At 40.0% G+C, this 20422-nt stretch overlaps 2 protein-coding genes and 1 long non-coding RNA gene across 3 annotated transcripts in view; all 3 read right to left on the bottom strand.

Moving 5' to 3' along the window:
• The window catches only part of LOC115385749 (interferon-induced very large GTPase 1-like), a 28953-nt gene extending 24277 nt beyond the window's left edge, over window positions 1–4676 (bottom strand). Inside the window, exons 1-2 of the mRNA XM_030087815.1 lie at window positions 4601–4676; window positions 4223–4468 (exon numbers count right to left, since the gene is read on the bottom strand). Of these exons, the coding sequence (XP_029943675.1) occupies window positions 4223–4468; window positions 4601–4676 (322 nt within the window). The remainder of the gene's footprint in view (window positions 1–4222; window positions 4469–4600) is intronic.
• A 5345-nt stretch (window positions 4677–10021) lies between these two features.
• LOC115385752 (uncharacterized) lies at window positions 10022–15957 on the bottom strand. Its single transcript, XM_030087828.1, has 2 exons — window positions 10218–15957; window positions 10022–10128 (listed from the first exon to the last, which is right to left on the bottom strand). The coding sequence occupies exon 1, from the start codon at window positions 15904–15906 to the stop codon at window positions 10615–10617; it is 5292 nt and encodes a 1763-aa protein (XP_029943688.1). The 5' UTR covers window positions 15907–15957; the 3' UTR covers window positions 10022–10128; window positions 10218–10614.
• Window positions 15958–16801: 844 nt separating this feature from the next.
• Window positions 16802–17684, bottom strand: LOC115385748 (uncharacterized). Its single transcript, XR_003931164.1, has 2 exons — window positions 17432–17684; window positions 16802–17341 (listed from the first exon to the last, which is right to left on the bottom strand). It is a non-coding gene; the product is annotated as an uncharacterized LOC115385748 (long non-coding RNA).
• Window positions 17685–20422: the final 2738 nt, after the last annotated feature.

Genomic DNA, 20422 nt, shown 5'->3' with positions numbered 1-20422 from the left:
GTAATACTACTGCGACCCTGTGGACTTGGCAGCCACTCCCTCCAGAGCTGCTGTTTTGTTTTGTTTTTTTGTTCTTCAGTCCTGCTGTCGAGGCAAGAGTTGCCTGGGTTTACACCACTGTTGATGCTGTCCTGTGTGGACTCCTGATTGATTTCTCAGTGTGAACTGAATGACTTTTGTCTGCTTGCAGTTTTGCCTCCGGGTGAGGCTGCTGTCTGTGCTGCGGCTTGTCTCAGCTGTTTGTGGCTCCACCAGAATTGTGAGCAGCCCATGGTTCACGCCATTGGCCACGAGGCTGAGTTTGATTATGGTTTTTAGTTGATCAGCTTCTTGCACTGTTTATCTTTTTCTGTGTGTGTGTGTGTCTTGTCATATTAGTTGTTTGTCTTTAAGTTTGTTCTTTTCTGTTTGTTACTTGTCTAAACTGTCAATTGTCAGATCATCCCTGTCTCTTTTTCTCCCTTTATTTCTTCTCACTTCCTCTTTAATATATACCCTATTGGTTTTTTGTTGTGAATAAGTTCGCATTGAAATTAGGAGTGTAACGGTATTTGTATTCGTTCTGTACCGTGATGGTACGGTCATCGGTCGGTACACACAATCACACGACGAATGCACGAGTGAGTTAAAAAAAAATAAATAAATAAAAAAAGCGAGTCCTGATTCCAACCTTAGGTGGCGGTAATGAGCCTAAGTACAAGCCGAAACTAACGATGAGAGATGCAGCGTGTGGAGTTGGTAGACCCGCCAGTCTCGTATACATCTATCGCATGGGAAAGCTTGGGAAAGATGCTCTGGTACATTTGTGAGCTTTTGTTACTTTTCCCCACTGCACCGGAAAACGTACCGAATCGTGACCCTTACACCGAGGTATGTACTGTACCGTGGCTTTTGTGTACCGTTACACTCCTAATTGAAACCAAACTCAAGATAATGGTCAGATCATCTTGTCATTCTGCTGGTTTAGACTTAGCCCCACTTGATGATGACGACTTATTTGAATATTTCCATCGTAACTGGCTAGAAACTCTGAGCAGCGTCAGGAGCTCTGTGTGATATGATACATGTCAGAGGTTTTATTGGGAGGAATTAGTTTGTTCAAATGATGCACAAAAAAACCGCATGTGAATATATACTTTTTTTGTTTGTTTATTTTACTGGTACAGCATGGTTAATGTCTTGTTAGTTTATCTGAAATTTTTTCACAGACCACCAAGCTATGGCTCATGGACTCCTGGGGGTCCGGGAATCCCAGTTTGACCTTGTACTGTGTTAAAAAAGCAAAATGAAATTGTGAGTAATTTATCAGTCGATGTGAGGTGTTTGTGGAGTTTTGTGCTCTGTTTGCTGACATCCTGTGCATCTCCTGGTGGCTAAGCCTCCCCCACCATCTTCAAAAACTGATGCCCCTGTTCCCCAACTAGTAAATCTAATAGATAACTTTGGAAATATAGCAAGAAATAAAACAAAGATTTGTGTACACAGAATTAAGAATGTTAACATTCTGTGAACATCAGTGCTGATTGTGAGCCTCATCCATTCAAATATAAAAGGCAAAAAATAACCAGCCTTTTTCTGTATGATCTAAACACATATCGGTAACCTATAGGGGTGTAATGAAATTTCGTGCCACGAAATTTCGCGAAATAAAAAAATTGCAAAATAAAATTCAAAGACACAAGAAATAATTGCACGAAATAAAAAACGCAAAAGGGCGCCGCACAACACTGAACTGATTTTTGACCCTCCTCGCCTACCGTAGCAAAATGGAGGAAGACGAAGTTGAATTAGCTGGCGCTCCTTTGTCAAATAAATTGGTTGTGTGGACCTATTTTGGCTTCCCAAGTAAACGACAAGAGGACGGTGAGACAATTGCAGATAAAACAAGAACCTTGTGCAAAATATACCGCTACAGTTCGCCGATTATTGTGAGGAGGAATGAGGACTGTTCCGTCCTAATTGTTTACAACAAGAAAGCACGTTTTGCATTTTTGTTTATTTGTATTGTAGTCCAAGGATAAACATTACAATTTTTGCTTTTTCTAATAGCATTTTGTTTTGAACTGAAGACAGGCAGCAAGAATGTAGTTATGCTCTAGTTATCCTGTTTGTTACAGCAACAAAGCATTTTTTAATTGAGATTTTATGCTTGTATTTGCACTGATTTTATATTTTTTTCAAAGAAAATTTATTTTATATTGATGCAGCATTATATTTTGTATGTCTGCATAAAGAATATAATAAAGAAAATTAGATTTTTGCTCAACTTCCCACTGTTGGGGATTTTCTTTAATCTTTATTTTGTGTCACGAGTATTTTGTATTGTGAGTCCTGTTTCGTATCGCTTCGTGGGTTGACCATTTCATTACAACCCTAGTAACCTACATGGTTACATTCTCAAGAGTAGCTCTGACCACAATCTGCAACCTGGAATTCACTGGATCAATCTGCATTATGATCATTTCAGCCAAATGCACTCTCTACTTTTGAGTATGTATACATTAGTGGACAATGTGAAAAAAAAAGAAAATTGCCACAGCTTCTCCAGAGTTGTACCACTGCATGTCTTTCCTCACCATGGAAACACTTTGTTCCTTAAAAATAATCCAAACAATATCCTTCATAGCTGTTATTTATGATAAAATATGTGCTTTTGCTCTTACAGTGGGCTACATGCTCATCGTTACTTTAAATTATTTTCTGATTACCGGCTCTTTTAACAAGTACATTATTGGCTGTGCCCAAAGCCGAGATTGCTTGATCATATGACCAAAATGCCAAACAGATTGGGAACTGTCAAAACTATGACCTATAACCAGTTATTCTTCACCTTCCAGCTGAATGAAAAGATAATCAAACAGAATACCAAAATGACATCAAATGGACCGGCTAAAAAATATTCAAAGTCAATCCATATAGTGAAAAATTGAATGGGAAGAACAAAAAAGATAGAATGGAGACGTGAAAACATTCACTTCGTAGTCTACAGACGCAAAACATGGTTGCTGTAGCAATGAGCGTGAACCTCCACTCCCAACACTTCCGATATAATGAAAACACAAATTATCACATCACAATGTACTTTCACATTTTTTTCATGCGACGTGTATACGATACTTTAACAGTTGCACATTTTCAGATGTTTATTTGATTTATTGTAGTTTATTAATTAAACTTTTTAAATCTCCAAAAGAATGACATATTTCATTGCATTTTCAATCATATTTTATTATGATGCTTTTGGAAGTTGTAGTTCTTTCTTCAAACTATGTTTTTTTTTTTCTCCTAAACATAGTGATTTCTGAAATTTCAAGTGCATTTCGGGGTTGAAATTGATGAAGAACACACTTATGGGGTTGAATTTTCAAATGAAATTGACAGATGAATTTTAGTGTTTACCACATATTGTGATATCCCTGCTAGTGATAATCTCAGGCCACAGCTTACATGAAAGCAGAGGTCAAGCATTTTTTACATCAGTTGATCCCATGATTGTACGTAGAGTATTTCAGTATATCAAGAGGCACCAAAGTCAGAGTTCAAAGGTTAATATCTTTTTTTGCAGGAGCACATTCAAACTTCCAGACTGACATAATCTTACTCCCCTGATCAAGTCCTTTCCACTGATGCATCATGTTCAGTCCTGTGATTCATTTAAAAGAAAACTATGGCTATAGCTGTAGCTATGGCAAATACATTCAAATATCCACTCTTTTCATTTTCACAAATCCAATAAAGGTTTCACAAGTCTGAAACAGTGAAGTCTAGTTATTGTGGATTTAGATCTGGGTCTGGTCCGATGTGGTCAAGACTTAAAAACACAGTCAAATATGTTCTTTTTGTATGCAGTGTAGAAAACAAACGGTGGCGCTGCATGTGATTTTTTTTCTTTTCCCCTTCAATTGGGGAAGGAGGCAACATCAGCTTTGTGGAAAAACTCTAAAAATCTGACACTTTTAATTAAGACCACAGCAGTGCCAGATACATCTGTCTCAAAGTATAATATGTGAAGAGACAGGTACAGGACGTAGCTCCCTACAGCAACTCAGCTCCACACACATGAAAGTTACTCAAGGTCAACATTATGAAATTTACATTTTCATGGTTGTTACACTTTGCAATCATTTTTGCAATGTCAAGTTTGAGTTTCTCAGTAAATACAGGAATCACTATTTTATTGGAATTTGACATGTTTTTCATTGTCCTTGTGTGTTTAACGTACTTGTTTTAGCTGTTGTCGTGGCCGCCCTGCTTTGTCTTCCATCTCTCAGCTGTGCAGAAACATGGAGGGAGTAACACACTGCTGGCTTCAGGTTACTGAATGTTACTCTGTTGGTGTCTGTGGTCACTTGTTGATCAGTCTTTCCCCCAGTGGAACAGGTCACAGTGAAACTCTCCACTTCACCAGCAGGAGTGTCCCACTGCAGAGACAGTGACTCACTGCTGATGTCAGAGACTGTTATCTTGACTGGAGGGATCAGTGCCGAGACGAGAACAGAAAAATATTTCATAGATTAAAAAACAATCTCACATTTTAATGGTGACATTGGAAATTCATAAAGTTTTCATTTCAAAGGACTCATTTTCATTTTTGATTTACCTGCTGAGTCTCCGTTTGCAAAATCCACAAATGCATCAAAGGACACCTTTTTGACAAACAAACAAAAAGCTGTCATTGCTTGAACCAGTCTTTTACCATAGTATTTAGAATATTTTTAAAATGTTATTTTTTTCTCCCACTTTATAACTTTTATCATGCCATATTGGCCCGAATATAGGACGATATTTTTTTCCAGAAATTGTATTCTCCAAAATGGGGTCGTACTATAATCGAGGATTAGATTGTCATTACACATCGGCGCCACTAGATGGAGCCAAAGTACCGGTGATCAGGAAGTGAATGGAGAGTCACAGTGATCTGATGAAAAATGGAGGAATGTGACCATCTGGAACGAAAGGGCTTGAACGCTGGACAAGTGAGCAAACAACAGAGCTGAAAGATGGAAGATGAAGTGGCCAAGATATATTAGACCAGCAGTTTTCAAAGAGAGAGAGAGAGAGAGAGAGAGAGAGAGAGAGAGAGAGAGAGGCTTGCTTATCCACACTTTGAAAACCCCTATATGAGACTGAATGATTAATGCTCATGAAGTTGGTTCTAAAGTTATTTACATCAGTAATGCAGTTATGGAACCTTTGAGGCTACTTATATGTTACTTATTTTGCTTATTTAATACTGCAGTAACATATATATATATATATATATATATATATATATATATATACTCTTAAATCATGTGAAATGTTATCTCTGTTGTGAGTTTTTGAGTTTAGAATAATTGTACAATATATGAGTAACCTTATTGTCTTCAACATATTTTTATTTTCACAAAATATTTGAAAAATAGGGGTCATCTTATAATCAGAGTTGTCCTATATTCGGGCCAATACGGTATTTACAAAATGCATGACAACAACAAAAAAGTAACGTAACAACAAGAACACTATCACCCGTTCGCTAGCTCCTTCTCACCCAGGTCAATATAACACAGTGGACAATACAAGGGCAACAAACAAGACTAAAACCAAAAATAAATAATTAGATGAAAAAAATTCTGCACTTTTTGCAGACATAACAGTACAATGAGAAGGGCAGTTCCTCTATTTGTGTCAGAAATGTGAAGGCATGCCTTCAAAGACCTGATGTCTCTTAGTTGTTCATGTGAAGAAGCACTAAGTTCCAGAAATTTCAAAGTTTTTGTGGGTTGCCAGAGAGATCATATCTCAGCTTTTTCCCATGCAAAATACCTGTTGACCTCATTCAACCAGTTTTCAAAAGTGGGAGCAGATTCTGATTTCCATCTTTTGAAAATACATTGTTTAGCTATTATTATCCCATTTGTCAAAGCAGACCATGCATTGTGATTTATGTTTTCCATCCGTGAAGAAAATCCAAATAAAGCAATATGTGGAGTAGGGTTGAAATGATGGTCAACTACAGAAGAGCATCACTGAAAAATGGTGGACCAGAAATGATAAAGATTAGGGCAATCCCAGAAGAATCACCTTGTATTGATTCTGTTGCAGCCTTACACTGACTGAACATGAACTGATACCAGCTAGACCTTTGTCCCAAATCTCATTCCTAATCTGTGTGTTCATTTCCTTCTTCCAAGAATGTTTAATCTAATCAGTTTTACAATCATGTAGATCTGTAAGACACAAAATTAGAAACCAGATGTTTTGAGTGTGGTGGATTTGTTAGAAGTTTGAGATCATCAGGTGCGACAGGGAAATGATGAACTATTTTGCTGAATGTAATCTCTCACCTGAAGATATAAAAAAAGTGGGTCTTAGGAAGAGGGAATGTAATTGCTCAAATGGCACAAACTGTCCGTTCATGTAAAAGTCATTTACTTTAGTGGTGCTGGTCTGACTTTATTCCTGAAAGACCATATCCTGCATAGAGGGTGGAAATGCATGGTTTCCCCAAATTGGAGTGTAGCCAGAGGTATCTGGCAACATGCTTTTTTGATTTGGTTCAAGATTTTCTGGACATTGCATAACATTTGCTGGCCAGTAATAATGTTGAAAGCATGGTGATCCAAGACTGCCGATTTCCTTGGGTTTCTGCAGGCGTTTTATGGTTATTCGGTGTGTTTTGTATCCCGAGATAAATGGTAAAATTAGGGAGTCCATAGCTTTGAAAAATAATTTAGGATCAAAAAATGGAACTTTCTGAAAAATATACAGGAACCTAGGGAGGGTAATCATTTCAACAGCGTTTGCTCAACCAATCAGTGAAAAAGGTAATAAAAAATATATATATATATATACATATATAAGTTTGTCTAATTTCTCAAAGAAGCTAGCTTTGAATTTTTTCATTAAAGATATTTTGATCAAATTTGTTGTCCAGTTTGTTTACCTCGTCCTTTAAACTTTCCATCCTGACTTCACTCTCAGTCTCTCATACTCGGTACGGATCACACCATCTCTGACTGAAGAGAACAGAAAAAATAAAACATTCATAAATAATCTGAAGGTAAAAAGAAGAAAAGCTGTAGGTTAATGTTGAATTAAAAAGTAATAAAACTGACCTTCTATGTTGAATTGTCCATGGTGAAATAGCACCTTCCTGTCTGCCAAGAGTTGATCTGAATGGGGATTGCATACAATGTGACCCTTGATATCATGTCCCACACCCATCCAGTAAATGTGTGTGTGACGCGTAACGGTTTTTCCCTCTGCCTGATAAACGCTTCCTCTTTAATTTTTGGAACAGCACATAAACGACTTGATCCAGGACAACGGTAGAGAGAATGTGTTGGTTCTCAAACGTTTTTATTAGACATGAGTATTCACACTCTAGTAACGAGAGTGTGAATTCTTGACCAAAACGTCATTCAGTAGTCATTCTTACATTGAATTATCTTCAGCTAATGGCTTGAAATGTGTATCCCTCTCGTTTTCCAAATCATTGTAACAGAGGTAACTCACTAACACAGAAATCAAACAAACCAGCACTTTGAGTCATTCAGCAGGATACAGTGACATAATGGATACAGTGGCAGGATACAGTGGCTTTTGGAGTCGACGTGATCACATTGTTTATCTACTGTGTCATGCTTTCTTTATATTAGATTCAATATTGACTTACATGAGGTACATGAAATATTTACAGAAATAAAGTTTTAAACTGTATTTCATGTTAAGATTTGTACATTCCTTATCTGTCATTGAGTATTGTCAAGCACTGTTACCTTTCAGGAAGTAGGCCCAGAGCCTTTCTAAATGTAATTTACCTGTTTTCCATGAGGCTCGTGTAGGTTTTACAAAAGTCCTCACTGCTCTCTCTCTCTTTGTACATTCATAAAAGATGTCTGACAGTTTAACAAAGTGTGCAGTCTGTATCTGAGGTAGTAATGTCAGCTCCTTTCCTAATATGAGTGCATCTAATCAGATAGGTCAAATCAATAGAAACATCAGTGCAGCATTTGTAGTTTTCTTCTCTTAAATTGGGGCATGTTCTGGAAATTTAAATAATAACAATAACTAATCAATTCTGGGTATGTTTGCTTGTTGGAGACAATTTTTTTCTTTAGTTTCTTTGGTGCAGTACATCAAAGACAGCCTCAGATGAATAACTTGATCTTTGAACAAACAAAACTGGTATCTGATTTGGTGCTGCAGCGTTTCTCCGGGGCATTCTTAAGAGTTGATATAAGATTGTAAAACTGTGATGCAGGGCTGCAGACTTTAGACTGTATCTTGAAGTAATTATTGCCAAAGTAAGGTAAGGTGGATGTGTGTATTCAGCATTCAGAAAATTGATCGACTGTTTTGATTGATGCCCAGGTGCCAACTGTTTGCACCCACTGAGTCCAGGTTGTCCTCCTACAACAGTCCAAGCAAAGGTCCTGGATGAGTTGATCGCACAGTATCTCTAATACATTGTCACTTTTTCTGGTCTTACATGCAAACTGATACTGAAAACTATGTCACAAAAACTTATACTTGCATTAAGCAGAAAAATTCATGCAATGAAACAAGAGCCCCTTTGACAAATATCATAACTGCACACCTCTTTGAACTGGAGAGTAATGACTTCCTCCATTTTGACCAATGCAAAGGGGGTATGAATATATTCTTGTCTTTCAGGACCACCTCACACACTTTGTTCAAACATATGCCGCTACATCCAAATCAGGGAAAACTGCGGCAAACCTCATCTTCAATGATTTTGCTCTCAGGTTTGGGTTTTCCTCCCACATTCACCATGACTTTGGGGAAAGGAATTTGAAAATCAGTTGTTCACTCAAGTCAAAAATTCAGTGGTAGATTGGTCCTGGGCATCACCTATCACCTGATGGGCAGTGGTCAAGTTGAGCATGTGAACACAACATTTCTGTAATTGTTAAAAACCCTGACTGAAACTCAAAAATCAACATGGAAAAAGTCTCTGAATAAGTTAATGCATGCTTATAATCGCCCCCATTGTGAAGTGACAGGCTACTCTTCATTCCAATTCCTCATCAGCAGGTCACCAAGACTGTTGATAATCATCTTTGGACTGCAGTCAGACCCAGGCTGTGGTGACCTGAAAGAGTATGTGGAAAGATGAGCGGCGGGGGGGGGGGGGGGGGCATGGAAGAAGCATTTGCAATTGCAAACGACAGCTCAGCAGCTCAGAAAGCTGCTGAAAAGAGTGACAAGTACTTTGATTCAAAAGTGAGGAGTTCTACTGCAGCCAGCTGAACATGTTGTAATTAGGAACCTAACACCAAGAGGAGGACCAGGAAAACACTGTAACCATTGGGAAGAGACATTTCATACTTTTCTGAAACAAATGGAGCTTCCCATTTACTTTTTTCTTTCAATTTCTTTATTAGGCATTTTTTATATGTGTATAACAAATAGCATATAGCATGTACTGCAGCCCACAAATGAAGGAAACGTTTCAGCTACGAAACTACGTATCTGCAAATAATAGTGTGATTTGGGGATGGAAAATTTTTGGGATGGCTGTGCAAGGGATGGAGGTGTGTTTTTGATATAGAGATCTTTAACTGTTTTAATATGTTTGGTTGACCAAACCTGAAATGCATGATCCAAACGTAGTGGAGCAGAAACATGGTTTGATGATATGGGGGCTAATATTGAATATGTTTGTAGGCCAGAGCTGCTCTGAAATTGGTTCCAGGTTTTTTTCCAGCTAAGGCAGATGGTTCCCCGGCCTGAGTCGGCCGGTGGGGATGTGCAGTGGCATGTGATTTGGCTTGGCTGCAGGGCAGAGGGAGAGTGGTTGGAGAGAGGTAAGTGGGGAGGGATGATAATGTTCACTTGTGCGTGATTATTGATTGCACCTCCCCCTCCTTCTCTCAGGGCTGAGAGGCTAACAGCCACTCTGGCAAAGGAAAAGTGGGAGATTGACTACAGTGACACCACTGGCCAATGCGATATTGTGTAAAGCAGCATAAGCCAAAAAAATAAAGTCAAGATGCAGACAGCCGGCAACTCAAGTATAACCGCTCCCAGGTTATTTATTTGCACAGAAATAGGCCACGCTTCAACTGATGAATTTGCCAGCGTTTTATTTCTTTTTAGCTGGGCAAGAAGCAACGTGAAAAACTGAAAAGTAACAGACACAAAAAAAAATATTCATCAATAAAATGTCAAACTCAAATAAACATCCACATTTCCAGAAATAAAAGTCATACCGTGTGCGCCTTCTGTTCAAATGTGTGGGAGCTGTTAGGTTTGCTGATCGTCCATGTTTCCTTTTGCATTTCCTTATTTTCTGCTCTCTTTTGCAAACAACTTCTCCGCTGAATCGAGGCTGCTGCGTTCCTGCTTCCTGCTTCCGCTCTCTCACCCTCAACCAATCAGCTAAACACAATCCATGCAAACAATAATCTTTTCAACCACACAGGGGCACTATTGCAACAAAAAACATTGACTTGAATTACAGTGGATATTATACAAAAAAAAAACCCCAATATTATTGTTTTTACTGCGACAGCCACACTGCCACCAAAATTACAACAGGTTTATATTACAACAAAATAAAACATGGTAATTTTCCAACCTAAAAGAAAATAAACCATTCTTAACCTTTCAAATCTTAATTGACTCATTTTGTACTAGTACCACTAGTTTCTGTACTGGTCGTTCAAGATAGGACAACTGTTTCAGACGTTCACCTTTACTTCCTAAATCTCTTTGTCCAACTTGAATCTTGACTTTTCGTACCAAACCATCATCGTCTTTATTGGCTTCAATTACCTTTGCCAATTTCCATTCATTTCTGGGAATGTTCTCTTCTTTAATGATCACTACATCTCCGACTTGTACATTTCGTTTGGATGTGTGCCACTGTTGTCTTAAACTTATACTGGTTAAGTACTCCTTGCGCCATCTGTGCCAAAACTGTTCTGCAAGATACTGTACTTTTCTCCATCTCTTTCGACTGTACAAATCTTCACCGACAAAATTGCCTGGAGGTGGAAGAGGGACTGACTCTTTCATTGTAAGTAAATGATTGGGCGTCAAAGGTTCCGCACTTTTTGGATCACTAATAGTATTAGTGGTAAGTGGGCGACTGTTTACAATTGACATAGCCTCATAAAAGAAAGTTCTTAGAGAGGTGTCATCAAGTCTTCCTATGGCTTGTGCCAAGACTGAACTCAAAACATTCCTGACAGTCCTGATTTGGCGTTCCCAGACACCGCCTCGGTGACTTGCTTCGGGAACATTCATTTGAAAGTCACATTGGTTTTTAGCTAGATAGGTAGCAATCCTGTCCTTGTCAAGATCTTTGAGACCTTTCTCAAACTCATTACGAGCTCCGACAAAATTTGTGCCTTGATCGGATCGAATCTGTCTCACTGCTCCTCTGATCGCTATAAAACATCTCAATCCATTTATAAACGCATCAGTAGAAAGATCTTCTAACATCTCAATGTGAATAGCTCTGGAGCTTAAACATGTAAATAGAAGACCATAACGTTTACACTCCTTTCGACCTTGTTTTGTGATAAAAGGACCAAAACAATCTAATCCTGTGAAAGAGAAAGGAGGGGAGAGCTCTACTCTATCAGCTGGTAAGTCAGCCATACGCTGTTCTTCTGTTGACCCTCGCATCTTTCTGCATACTACACAATCTTTGATGTAACTGGCCACTACTTTACTGGCACCTACAATCCAATAGCCATTGGCTCTAAGTGCATTTAGGGTTTGACCTCGTCCTTGGTGTTGTGTTTTCTTGTGATAATAATCAACAATCAGTTTTGTGACAATATCTTCCTTAGGAAGAATAGCAGGATGTCTAAGCTCAAATGATGCTGAGGATTTTCTCAACCTGCCTCCGACTCTGAGTACATCATTATCAATGAAAGGATCAAGTTGATGCAACTTGTGAGTTCTTGGCAATTTGTTTCCCTTTTGTCTCACTCGATCCAACTCTTGTTCAAAAGTTCTTCTCTGTGCTAGCCGAATAAGCGCTAGAGAAGCCTCTTGTCTTTCTTCAACAGTAATGAGCTCTGATTTGTCTCTTTTGTTAAGTCTCTTTATCCTTGCAACAACATTAAGTGCCATGTTCCAATCAGAAAATCTCGAGAATCTCTCAAGAAAATTGTCTTTCTCTTGAGCATTAGTTTCAAGAACCTTTACTTCAGGGTCTCCCAAGAAAAGAGCTGGGGAGTGTGGCTTGGTTACAAGTTCTCTGTCCCAGAGAAATCTAGGTCCAGTTAACCAACTAGAGTCCATGAGCTCTGCCACCTTGAGACCTCTAGAAGCGTGGTCTGCTGGATTCTGATCCGTCTCTATGTAGAACCATTGCTTTGGATCTGTGAAGTCTCTAATTTTCTGAACACGGTTTGCGACAAAGACGTGAAAGCGCTTTGCTTCATTTTTAATGTACCCGAGCACCACTTGAGAATCAGTCCAGAAGAACTCCTCGTCAATCTTTAGCTCAAGCTCTGTTCTGAGGAAGTTACTTACTCCCGCTGAAACTGCCGCTGCGGTCAATTCGAGACGTGGTATAGTGACAACTCTGGTGGGAGCCACTCTGGCTTTTCCCATAACGAGAGTACAATGCACCTTGTTTTCTGCTACAATCCTGATGTATGAGCATTGTCCATAGCCACTGCTGCTTGCATCCGAGAAATGATGTAACTCAATCCTTTGCACTGTATCCATGTCCTCGGGAATGAAGCATCTCTGTATTTGAATCTTTGGCAAGTTTTCCAGATCATTAAGCCATATTTTCCATTGCTTTTCCAGAGCAGGAGGAATAGGATCATCCCATCCTATGCCGCGTTTGCACATTTCCTGTAGTACTTGCTTCCCAGTTAGAATGTATGGAGAAAGAAATCCTAGTGGATCATACACACTCGCTACTGTTGCCAGGATTCCTCGCCGAGTGGCTGGCTTTCCTTTGAGAACAACATTGAACGAGAATGAATCTGTTTCCACATTCCATTTGACTCCCAGCACACTTTGCATAGGAATGTCAGAGTAGTTCAGATTGACATCTTTGTCATTGATGGCATGCTCTGATTCTGGGATTACCTCCAAAACTTCTCTTTTGTTGCACACAAATTTGTGTAAGCGCAATTTTCCTTTTGCACAGATCTCTTGTGCTTGACGGACCAGCTGTTTTGCTGTTTCGATTGTATCAACACTGATTAATCCGTCATCCACATAAAAGTTTCTGTGAATGAAGCTTGCCGCCAACGGATAATCCTTTTCATGTTCACTTGCAAGATACTTCATGCCATAGTTCGCACAACCTGGCGAGGATGCTGCTCCGAAAATATGAACACGCATGCGATACTCTTTTGGCTCTGTACTGGTGTTTCCATCCTGCCACCATAAAAACCTTAAGAAGTCTCTGTCTTCTGGAGAGACATGAAAGCGGTGGAACATTTTCTCTACATCGCATGTAATGGCAACTTGGTGTTCTCTAAATCTGCAGAGTACCCCTATGAGCGTATTGATTAAGTCTGGGCCTGTGAGGAGATGGTCATTTAAAGATGTGTCCTGAAATTTCGCTGAGCAGTCAAACACAACTCTCACTTTCTCTGGCTTTCTGGGATGGTATACCCCATGGTGAGGTATATACCATGTGACATCATCTGCAGATATGCCGACTGCTTCCTCTGCATCACCATCTTCAAATACACGATTCATAAATTTCACATAATCCTCTTTGTACTTCTGATTCCTTTCCAATTTTGCTTTCAAGTGCTTGAGCCGTGTTATTGCGAGCTGTTTGTTGTTTGGAAGCTGGGGACGTTCTCTGAAAGGTAAAGGCATTTCCAAATGACCTTCTTCATTGATGTGTACGTTTTCATTGAGGAGCTGCAAAAATTGAATGTCCTCTTGTGATATGTTTCCATCTTTGGGATTTGTGTCCCGAAAATCTGTTTCCAACACTTTGATCACAGAAGAGGGAGTGATGGATGGCAGCTCTTTAACAGTGATACGATGGCACGCTCCGGTTACATCCATTGAACTTGTCAAAGGCTTGATAGATCCGACAATACTCCAACCTAAGTCTGTTTTGATTGCATAAGGATCGTAGTCGTTGCCTGGTATTACTTCTCTTGGTTTCAGAGCTCTTGCACAATCGTAGCCAATAAGAAGTGCTGCAGGACAATCAAGCAACTCTGGCATTTCTCGTGCAATACCTTGAAGATGTGCCCATCCCTTTGTTGTTTCTCGAGTGGGAATACTGCTTTGTTCAAGGGGGATGTATTCACGAGTGTATGTGGGAGGTAACTCAATGTACTCTTGTGAATAGTAGCCTCTTACTTTCAGCCCATTCACTCTTTGACTCTGAACAATTGAACCCCTGTCTGTCATTGTTGTCAGTTTCAGCTTAACTGACTCTGTGAGTGCTTGAATCTTTTCACAAATGTCTTGGTCTATGAACGTGTTGCTGCTTTGAGTATCTAGGAGCGCGTAAACTAAGATCTCAAGCCCATTACCTTCTGCACAAGATAACCATACCGGCACAATCATTGAAGTACGGTCACTATTGTCTATTCTCACATTGTTCGACACTGCAGAAGCATCTTCTTGTGGTGGCGTTTCAAGTTTGTCCACTTGTGGACGGTCCTCATGAAGTGGAGTAGGATGGTTTTTCCTGCACACATTACAAGTAGCCTTTTGCCGACAGTTTTTTGAAATGTGGCCAACTCTCAGACAACTATAGCACATATTATTCTCAGAAACAAACTTCTTCTTTTCCTCCAGAGACATTTCAGCAAATTTTACACATTTGTAAATAAAGTGGCTTTGCTTGCAACAAATGCACTCAATTTGTCTTTTGTTCTGAATTGTGGAAGGGGGAGATTTGATTTCTTGAGCTGTGCTTGCTGCCTTCGTATTCTTGTTTCCTTTTATCGTAGTAGTTAAGGCACTCGCCTTAGGACGCTTTTGCTCCTTGTCTAGTTTGTCACATGTTCGCAGTGCAAACAAGGACGAGACTGGGTTGCATGCTATGCGTGCTTCTTCAGCCACAAAGTCAGCAAATTCCGCAAAACTTGGATATTCTTTTCCTTCATCCAGTGTTTTAGTCACATATCTGTTCCAACGTGTTGTTGCCCAGTCTGGTAGCTTGAGGAGTATTTTTTGATTTTCTTCACAATCATCTAATACCCTGAGACCTTGTACATGAGGCATGGCGTTTTTGCATGAAATGAGGAAATCACTAAACTCTCGCAGTTTCAGAGACTCCTTTGACCCAATCTTTGGCCAACTGCTTAGTTTTCCTCTAAACGCTCTCTGGACAACAAATGGATGGCCATAACGTTTATTCAAAGCCTCCCAAGCCTGGGTGTAAGCTTCCTCATCGCTTCTATAAAATGTTCCTTCTAATACAGTAAGTGCTTCCCCACTTATGTACTTTTTCAGGTAGAACAATCTGTGAGCTGGATCAACACAGCTAGTCTCTATTAAAGCTTTGAAACAAGTGCTCCACTCAATGAATTTCAGCGGATCCCCACTAAATGTAAATGGTTCAGGAGCTGGCAGTCTTGTCATTGTCAACGAGTCCTTTAACGCTTGGACTAATGCTACTTCAGTGTCTTTTGGCATTGGATTCCTGTCACAAGTTTGTGGGACATACACCCTTTGGAAAATCTTTTCACCTTTAATCTCAGGTAAAGCTGGCGCTGGCTTACAAAGAACTTCTGGGCGTGAGACATTGTTCTGCTGCTGTTTTGGAAGCTGACTTGAAGTGACCTTTATTTCACTTGCAGTTCTTTCAGCATCCATCTTTGATTCTTCTTCAGCATATACATTGTACTCTGCCTCTATTGCCTCAAGATCTCTTTGGTTCTCCAACATTTTCAGCTTCTCTTGCTGAGCAAGAATCTCCTGTCTTTGCTTTGAGATTTCCATTTCTCTTTTTATTTCTGCTCGTTTTGAAGCTAAACGTGCTGCTGCTTCAGCCCTTTTTGCAGAAAATTGGCTTTCGTGCTCACTTAGACTCCTGTGTTGACTTCTCTGTCTTGACACAGTTGAGCCATAAATTGACTTCGCATCCTCTCTTTGCAGTAATTGAAAGACTGATTCCTTTGCAGCTTGTGCATTAAATTCCTTGTCAGAATCTGCATAACGCCTTTTCAGAAGCTTTATGATATCAGTACAAACCGAACTGCCACTGTCCATTTTTCTCCTTATGTCTTGGGATGGTGCGGTCAGTGCACGTAAAGATACATAGTTTTGCTTTAAATCTGACTCGCATTTTTCAACCCTTTGAATCATGTCACCTAACTCAAGTTTAGAGCATTCTCCTTTCAGTTTTGACCTTGTGAGTTGAACCTCAGCTTTAAAGTGCAAGTAGGTTGACATAAAACTTCTCTCTTTGCTCAGTATGTCATCTCTTTTCAGTTCCAACATTTTCTCAGTTAGGTTTCTTTCTCTGTCTGAGCGCCTCACTTCTGTTTCAACTCCAGGTAAAGTTTGGATTGGACGTTGGCCTATTCTTTGAATTTCAAGATCTGCATGGATCTCACCTAGGCGTATTTCAATCTCTTGTTTTTCTTTGTCTTCAAGATCATCCATTAGTTTTACCTCTAATGAAGCCTTCTCTTTTTCTAATGCTTCAATTACTTCTTCTAACAGACGTGTTTCTGAAGTATCTTCCATCTCAGTGTTGCACAATAGACTTCAAATATTTCAAAGTTAACCCAATATTAAAATATCAAACAATACCAGTGTCACAGCAAAAATAAACAAAAACACTTTGTAAACAATTTTAACTCTCTTAACTCCTTTGAACTCTTTTTCTTTATCTCTTCTTCTTTGTATTTGAGTTTTTTTTTTTTTTTTTTTTAGAGTCTATAGACACAGTCTGACCTGGTATCCTTGTGAAGCTTGGGCTTACTGTAGACTTGCATTGTGCTGAAGTGAAGCTTTAGTCTTCAATTCCACTGGAAAAACTGTTTGAGGTTTGGATATCCAGCCGCTGCAGAACCATGGAGGCTGGTGATGAACTCTACGAAGGTCTCGTTCCCTTGAAGCATGGTCAAGCTGTTGAAGTCTGGACGTCCAGCTGCTGCAGAACCATGGAGGCTGGTGATGGACTCCACGTAGACCTCTTTCCCTTGGAGCATGGTCAAGCTGAAGCCACGCTGCTCACTCGTCGCTCTTTCGCTGGCTGGCCCCTCTCACGCCGGTGCAGCGATGTTTCCTCGTTGATAACGGCAGGGGACACGTTTTTCACTATAACCGCTCCCAGGTTATTTATTTGCACAGAAATAGGCCACGCTTCAACTGATGAATTTGCCAGCGTTTTATTTCTTTTTAGCTGGGCAAGAAGCAACGTGAAAAACTGAAAAGTAACAGACACAAAAAAAAAATATTCATCAATAAAATGTCAAACTCAAATAAACATCCACATTTCCAGAAATAAAAGTCATACCGTGTGCGCCTTCTGTTCAAATGTGTGGGAGCTGTTAGGTTTGCTGATCGTCCATGTTTCCTTTTGCATTTCCTTATTTTCTGCTCTCTTTTGCAAACAACTTCTCCGCTGAATCGAGGCTGCTGCGTTCCTGCTTCCTGCTTCCGCTCTCTCACCCTCAACCAATCAGCTAAACACAATCCATGCAAACAATAATCTTTTCAACCACACAGGGGCACTATTGCAACAAAAAACATTGACTTGAATTACAGTGGATATTATACAAAAAAAAAACCCCAATATTATTGTTTTTACTGCGACAGCCACATCAAGTGTGGCACAGGAAAAGGGCAAAAATTAAGACTATTGTGCAACTGGTAGTTGTTGGAGTTTGGATCCATGACAAAGACAGCTACTCATCAGCCCACATCGGTAACTGAGTGGTTCAGGTTAATGACAAGGCAACTTCTCCCTTTACCTGGCCAGTAAACTTGGTACCTCTCCTTTCAATCTACACAGTCAACATCTACATTAGCATTGCCATTGCATCGACCCATCATCAGTCGGGTAAAACAATTATGTCTCACCACAGTCTAGTCCCAGCTCACGTTTCCAATTTGGGGGTGAACAATCCAACACTTGGTGAATTCTGCTCCTCAATGATAGGAAGAAGGTGTGAAAATGGAGCTCCCAATAGTTGCAATAGTAATCCAATGTAGATGTAGACTTAAAGGTAAAAAATGACTCTCAAAGGTTCCAGGAAGTCAAAACAAATTTGTCATTGAAGAATTCGTCCACAATGTACAACAAAATTATTTCAGTTTCATTTAATCCAGTTGAGCTTCACACGTCTCTCTGAAGTCTACACCTGACATATGGCTGGATTCAGTGGAGGCAAAATTAAAAATTAGTCATAGGACTAAACATGACATATCATTGGAAAGGACTTGATCAGGGGAGTAAGATTATGGCAGTCTGACGTTTAAATGTGCTCCTGCTCAGAGATATTGACCTTTGAACTCTGACTTTGGTGCCATTTATAGAGCTTCTATTTTGACAGTGAAATATACTAGAATCATGGGGCCAACTGTTATCCAAAGCTATTTAACTCTACTATTGTGTAACCTGGGACTTGATATCATCACCAGCAGGGTAATTATGATATGCGGTATAAATTAAATTCCACCTATCCATATTAATTTCATTTGTTGGGGTATACACGTATCAAATCACATTAAATTATACTAGCTGCTGCCACTTGCGCAGTAGTCTTAATTTTGGACCTTCTCCCACACCATACTCAAGTGTGGCCAGTGCCCTCTTTGTATTTTTAATCTTTGGAGTAATTGTTGGAGCCTTAATATCATTTCAGTGTTTGACCACTTTGGGGGGGTACTAAACTCAGAAAATTTACATTATTCAAGGCCTGACAGAATCATGGCTACACAACAATTCTCCATCTGTTGCACTGCATACACCAGGCAACAATCTCATTTGGTGTGATAGGTCTGAAGGAAAAGGGGATAGGGTCATGATTTACATGACAGACGACATCAATTGTCAACAGATATGCTGCCCCTTTGAATGTGATTTGGAGTGCATTGGTCTGAAGCTTGTGCTGTCATCTCATATGTCTTTTGTGCTTAGAGTTTTGTATCTCCCACCTTCCTATAAATAATGACTTTTATGCTACATTCAAAAAGCTTCTTCAAGCTTTTCATTTTAAAACTGATGTAATACTATAAGGAGATTTGTATAAATGAATCCAATAGGAAATCTCGTAAGCAGATCACAGACAGTTTTGATCTTATATAACTGACGGAAGGTTCAACCAGAGTAACTCCAAGCTCTCAGACATAGCCAGGCTTAATATTTAGTACCAAGCCTGAAAGAGGATCTTCAAATGTGCAGCAATTTTGAACTTATTTTATAACAAATAAAACTGCCCCCAGGAAGATCCTTCTCTCACGGAAATCTTTACAACCATCCTCTTTCAAGGCATGACTGCATGACGTGTTATCTCTCCTCAAGCTGGAGAAAATCAAATTCATTCTTAGAGTGTGCTCTGATATGTTCTACACACACTGGGGATCTCTGCTCCAATACTTGGAGAAAATTTTACCTGATAAGGTATTATAATACCTGTCTGCAAACACCAGTCCTTTGCTACAAACAGTTTTGTAGTTTTAAGACCGCTTGGCCCTCACTCTGACAGTTTTTCACGATTGTTAACACACACAAATCTAAACTTTGGCACAATTTGCACAACCTTAACTTCACATGCTTTACGTTCGACCCGAATTGTCACTACGTCACACTCCCTTATGACTCCGCTAGACTCTGACTTTCCTTCTTTACACTCTGATACCAATCTCACATCACCTTGTGTAAACACTACACACAATGTTCAGTTGTTGCACACATCTCTCATGTAAAAGCTCAAAGCTTCAACCTACAATACACTCTGCAATCGATTGCACATTAATATGTTGTCAAAACACTACACACAATGTTCTGTTGCTACACACACTTCTCATGTCATATCTCAGTGGTATCAACCTACAACACACAAGTGTTCAAAACTCAACAAATTCAGGTCAGTACACTGTACACCAGGGGTCGGCAACTGGCGGCCCGCAGGCGAAATCCAGCCAGCAACTGGATTCCAACACACTCATGCATGCACGTAAGCGCCCCCCACCCCCACCCCCACCCCCACCCCCACCCCAGAGCTGTGCTCACACCGCCAGAGGCGGTGTGAGGCGGTGTGAGGCAGCTCACACTGGCTGCTGTGACAGCCAGTGTGAGCAGCGCACTGCTCGGCATCGCTCACCCCCCCCCACCATGGACCAGCCACACTTTATGGTGTTATTCTTCCCACTGTAATCTCCATCCCTCAACTCCATAAAGAAGTTCTTCTCTGCTTGGAGGTGGAAGGTGTATGAGTGAAACCCCCAGACCCAGGTCCCACTGGTCGAGGCCATGGAAGGAGCCTGTGGTGACATCAGCCTC

This window comes from Salarias fasciatus, unplaced genomic scaffold (genome assembly GCF_902148845.1).
Source record: "Salarias fasciatus unplaced genomic scaffold, fSalaFa1.1, whole genome shotgun sequence".
Taxonomy (NCBI): domain Eukaryota; kingdom Metazoa; phylum Chordata; class Actinopteri; order Blenniiformes; family Blenniidae; genus Salarias; species Salarias fasciatus.
Note: the sequence above shows the minus strand (reverse complement) of the source record. Positions and strands in the feature narration are given on the sequence as shown.

What these genes read in the sequence shown, in the direction of transcription:
- LOC115385752 (XM_030087828.1), bottom strand. Translation starts at nt 15,906, where the DNA reads ATGGAAATCTCAAAGCAAAGACAGGAGATTCTTGCTCAGCAAGAGAAG.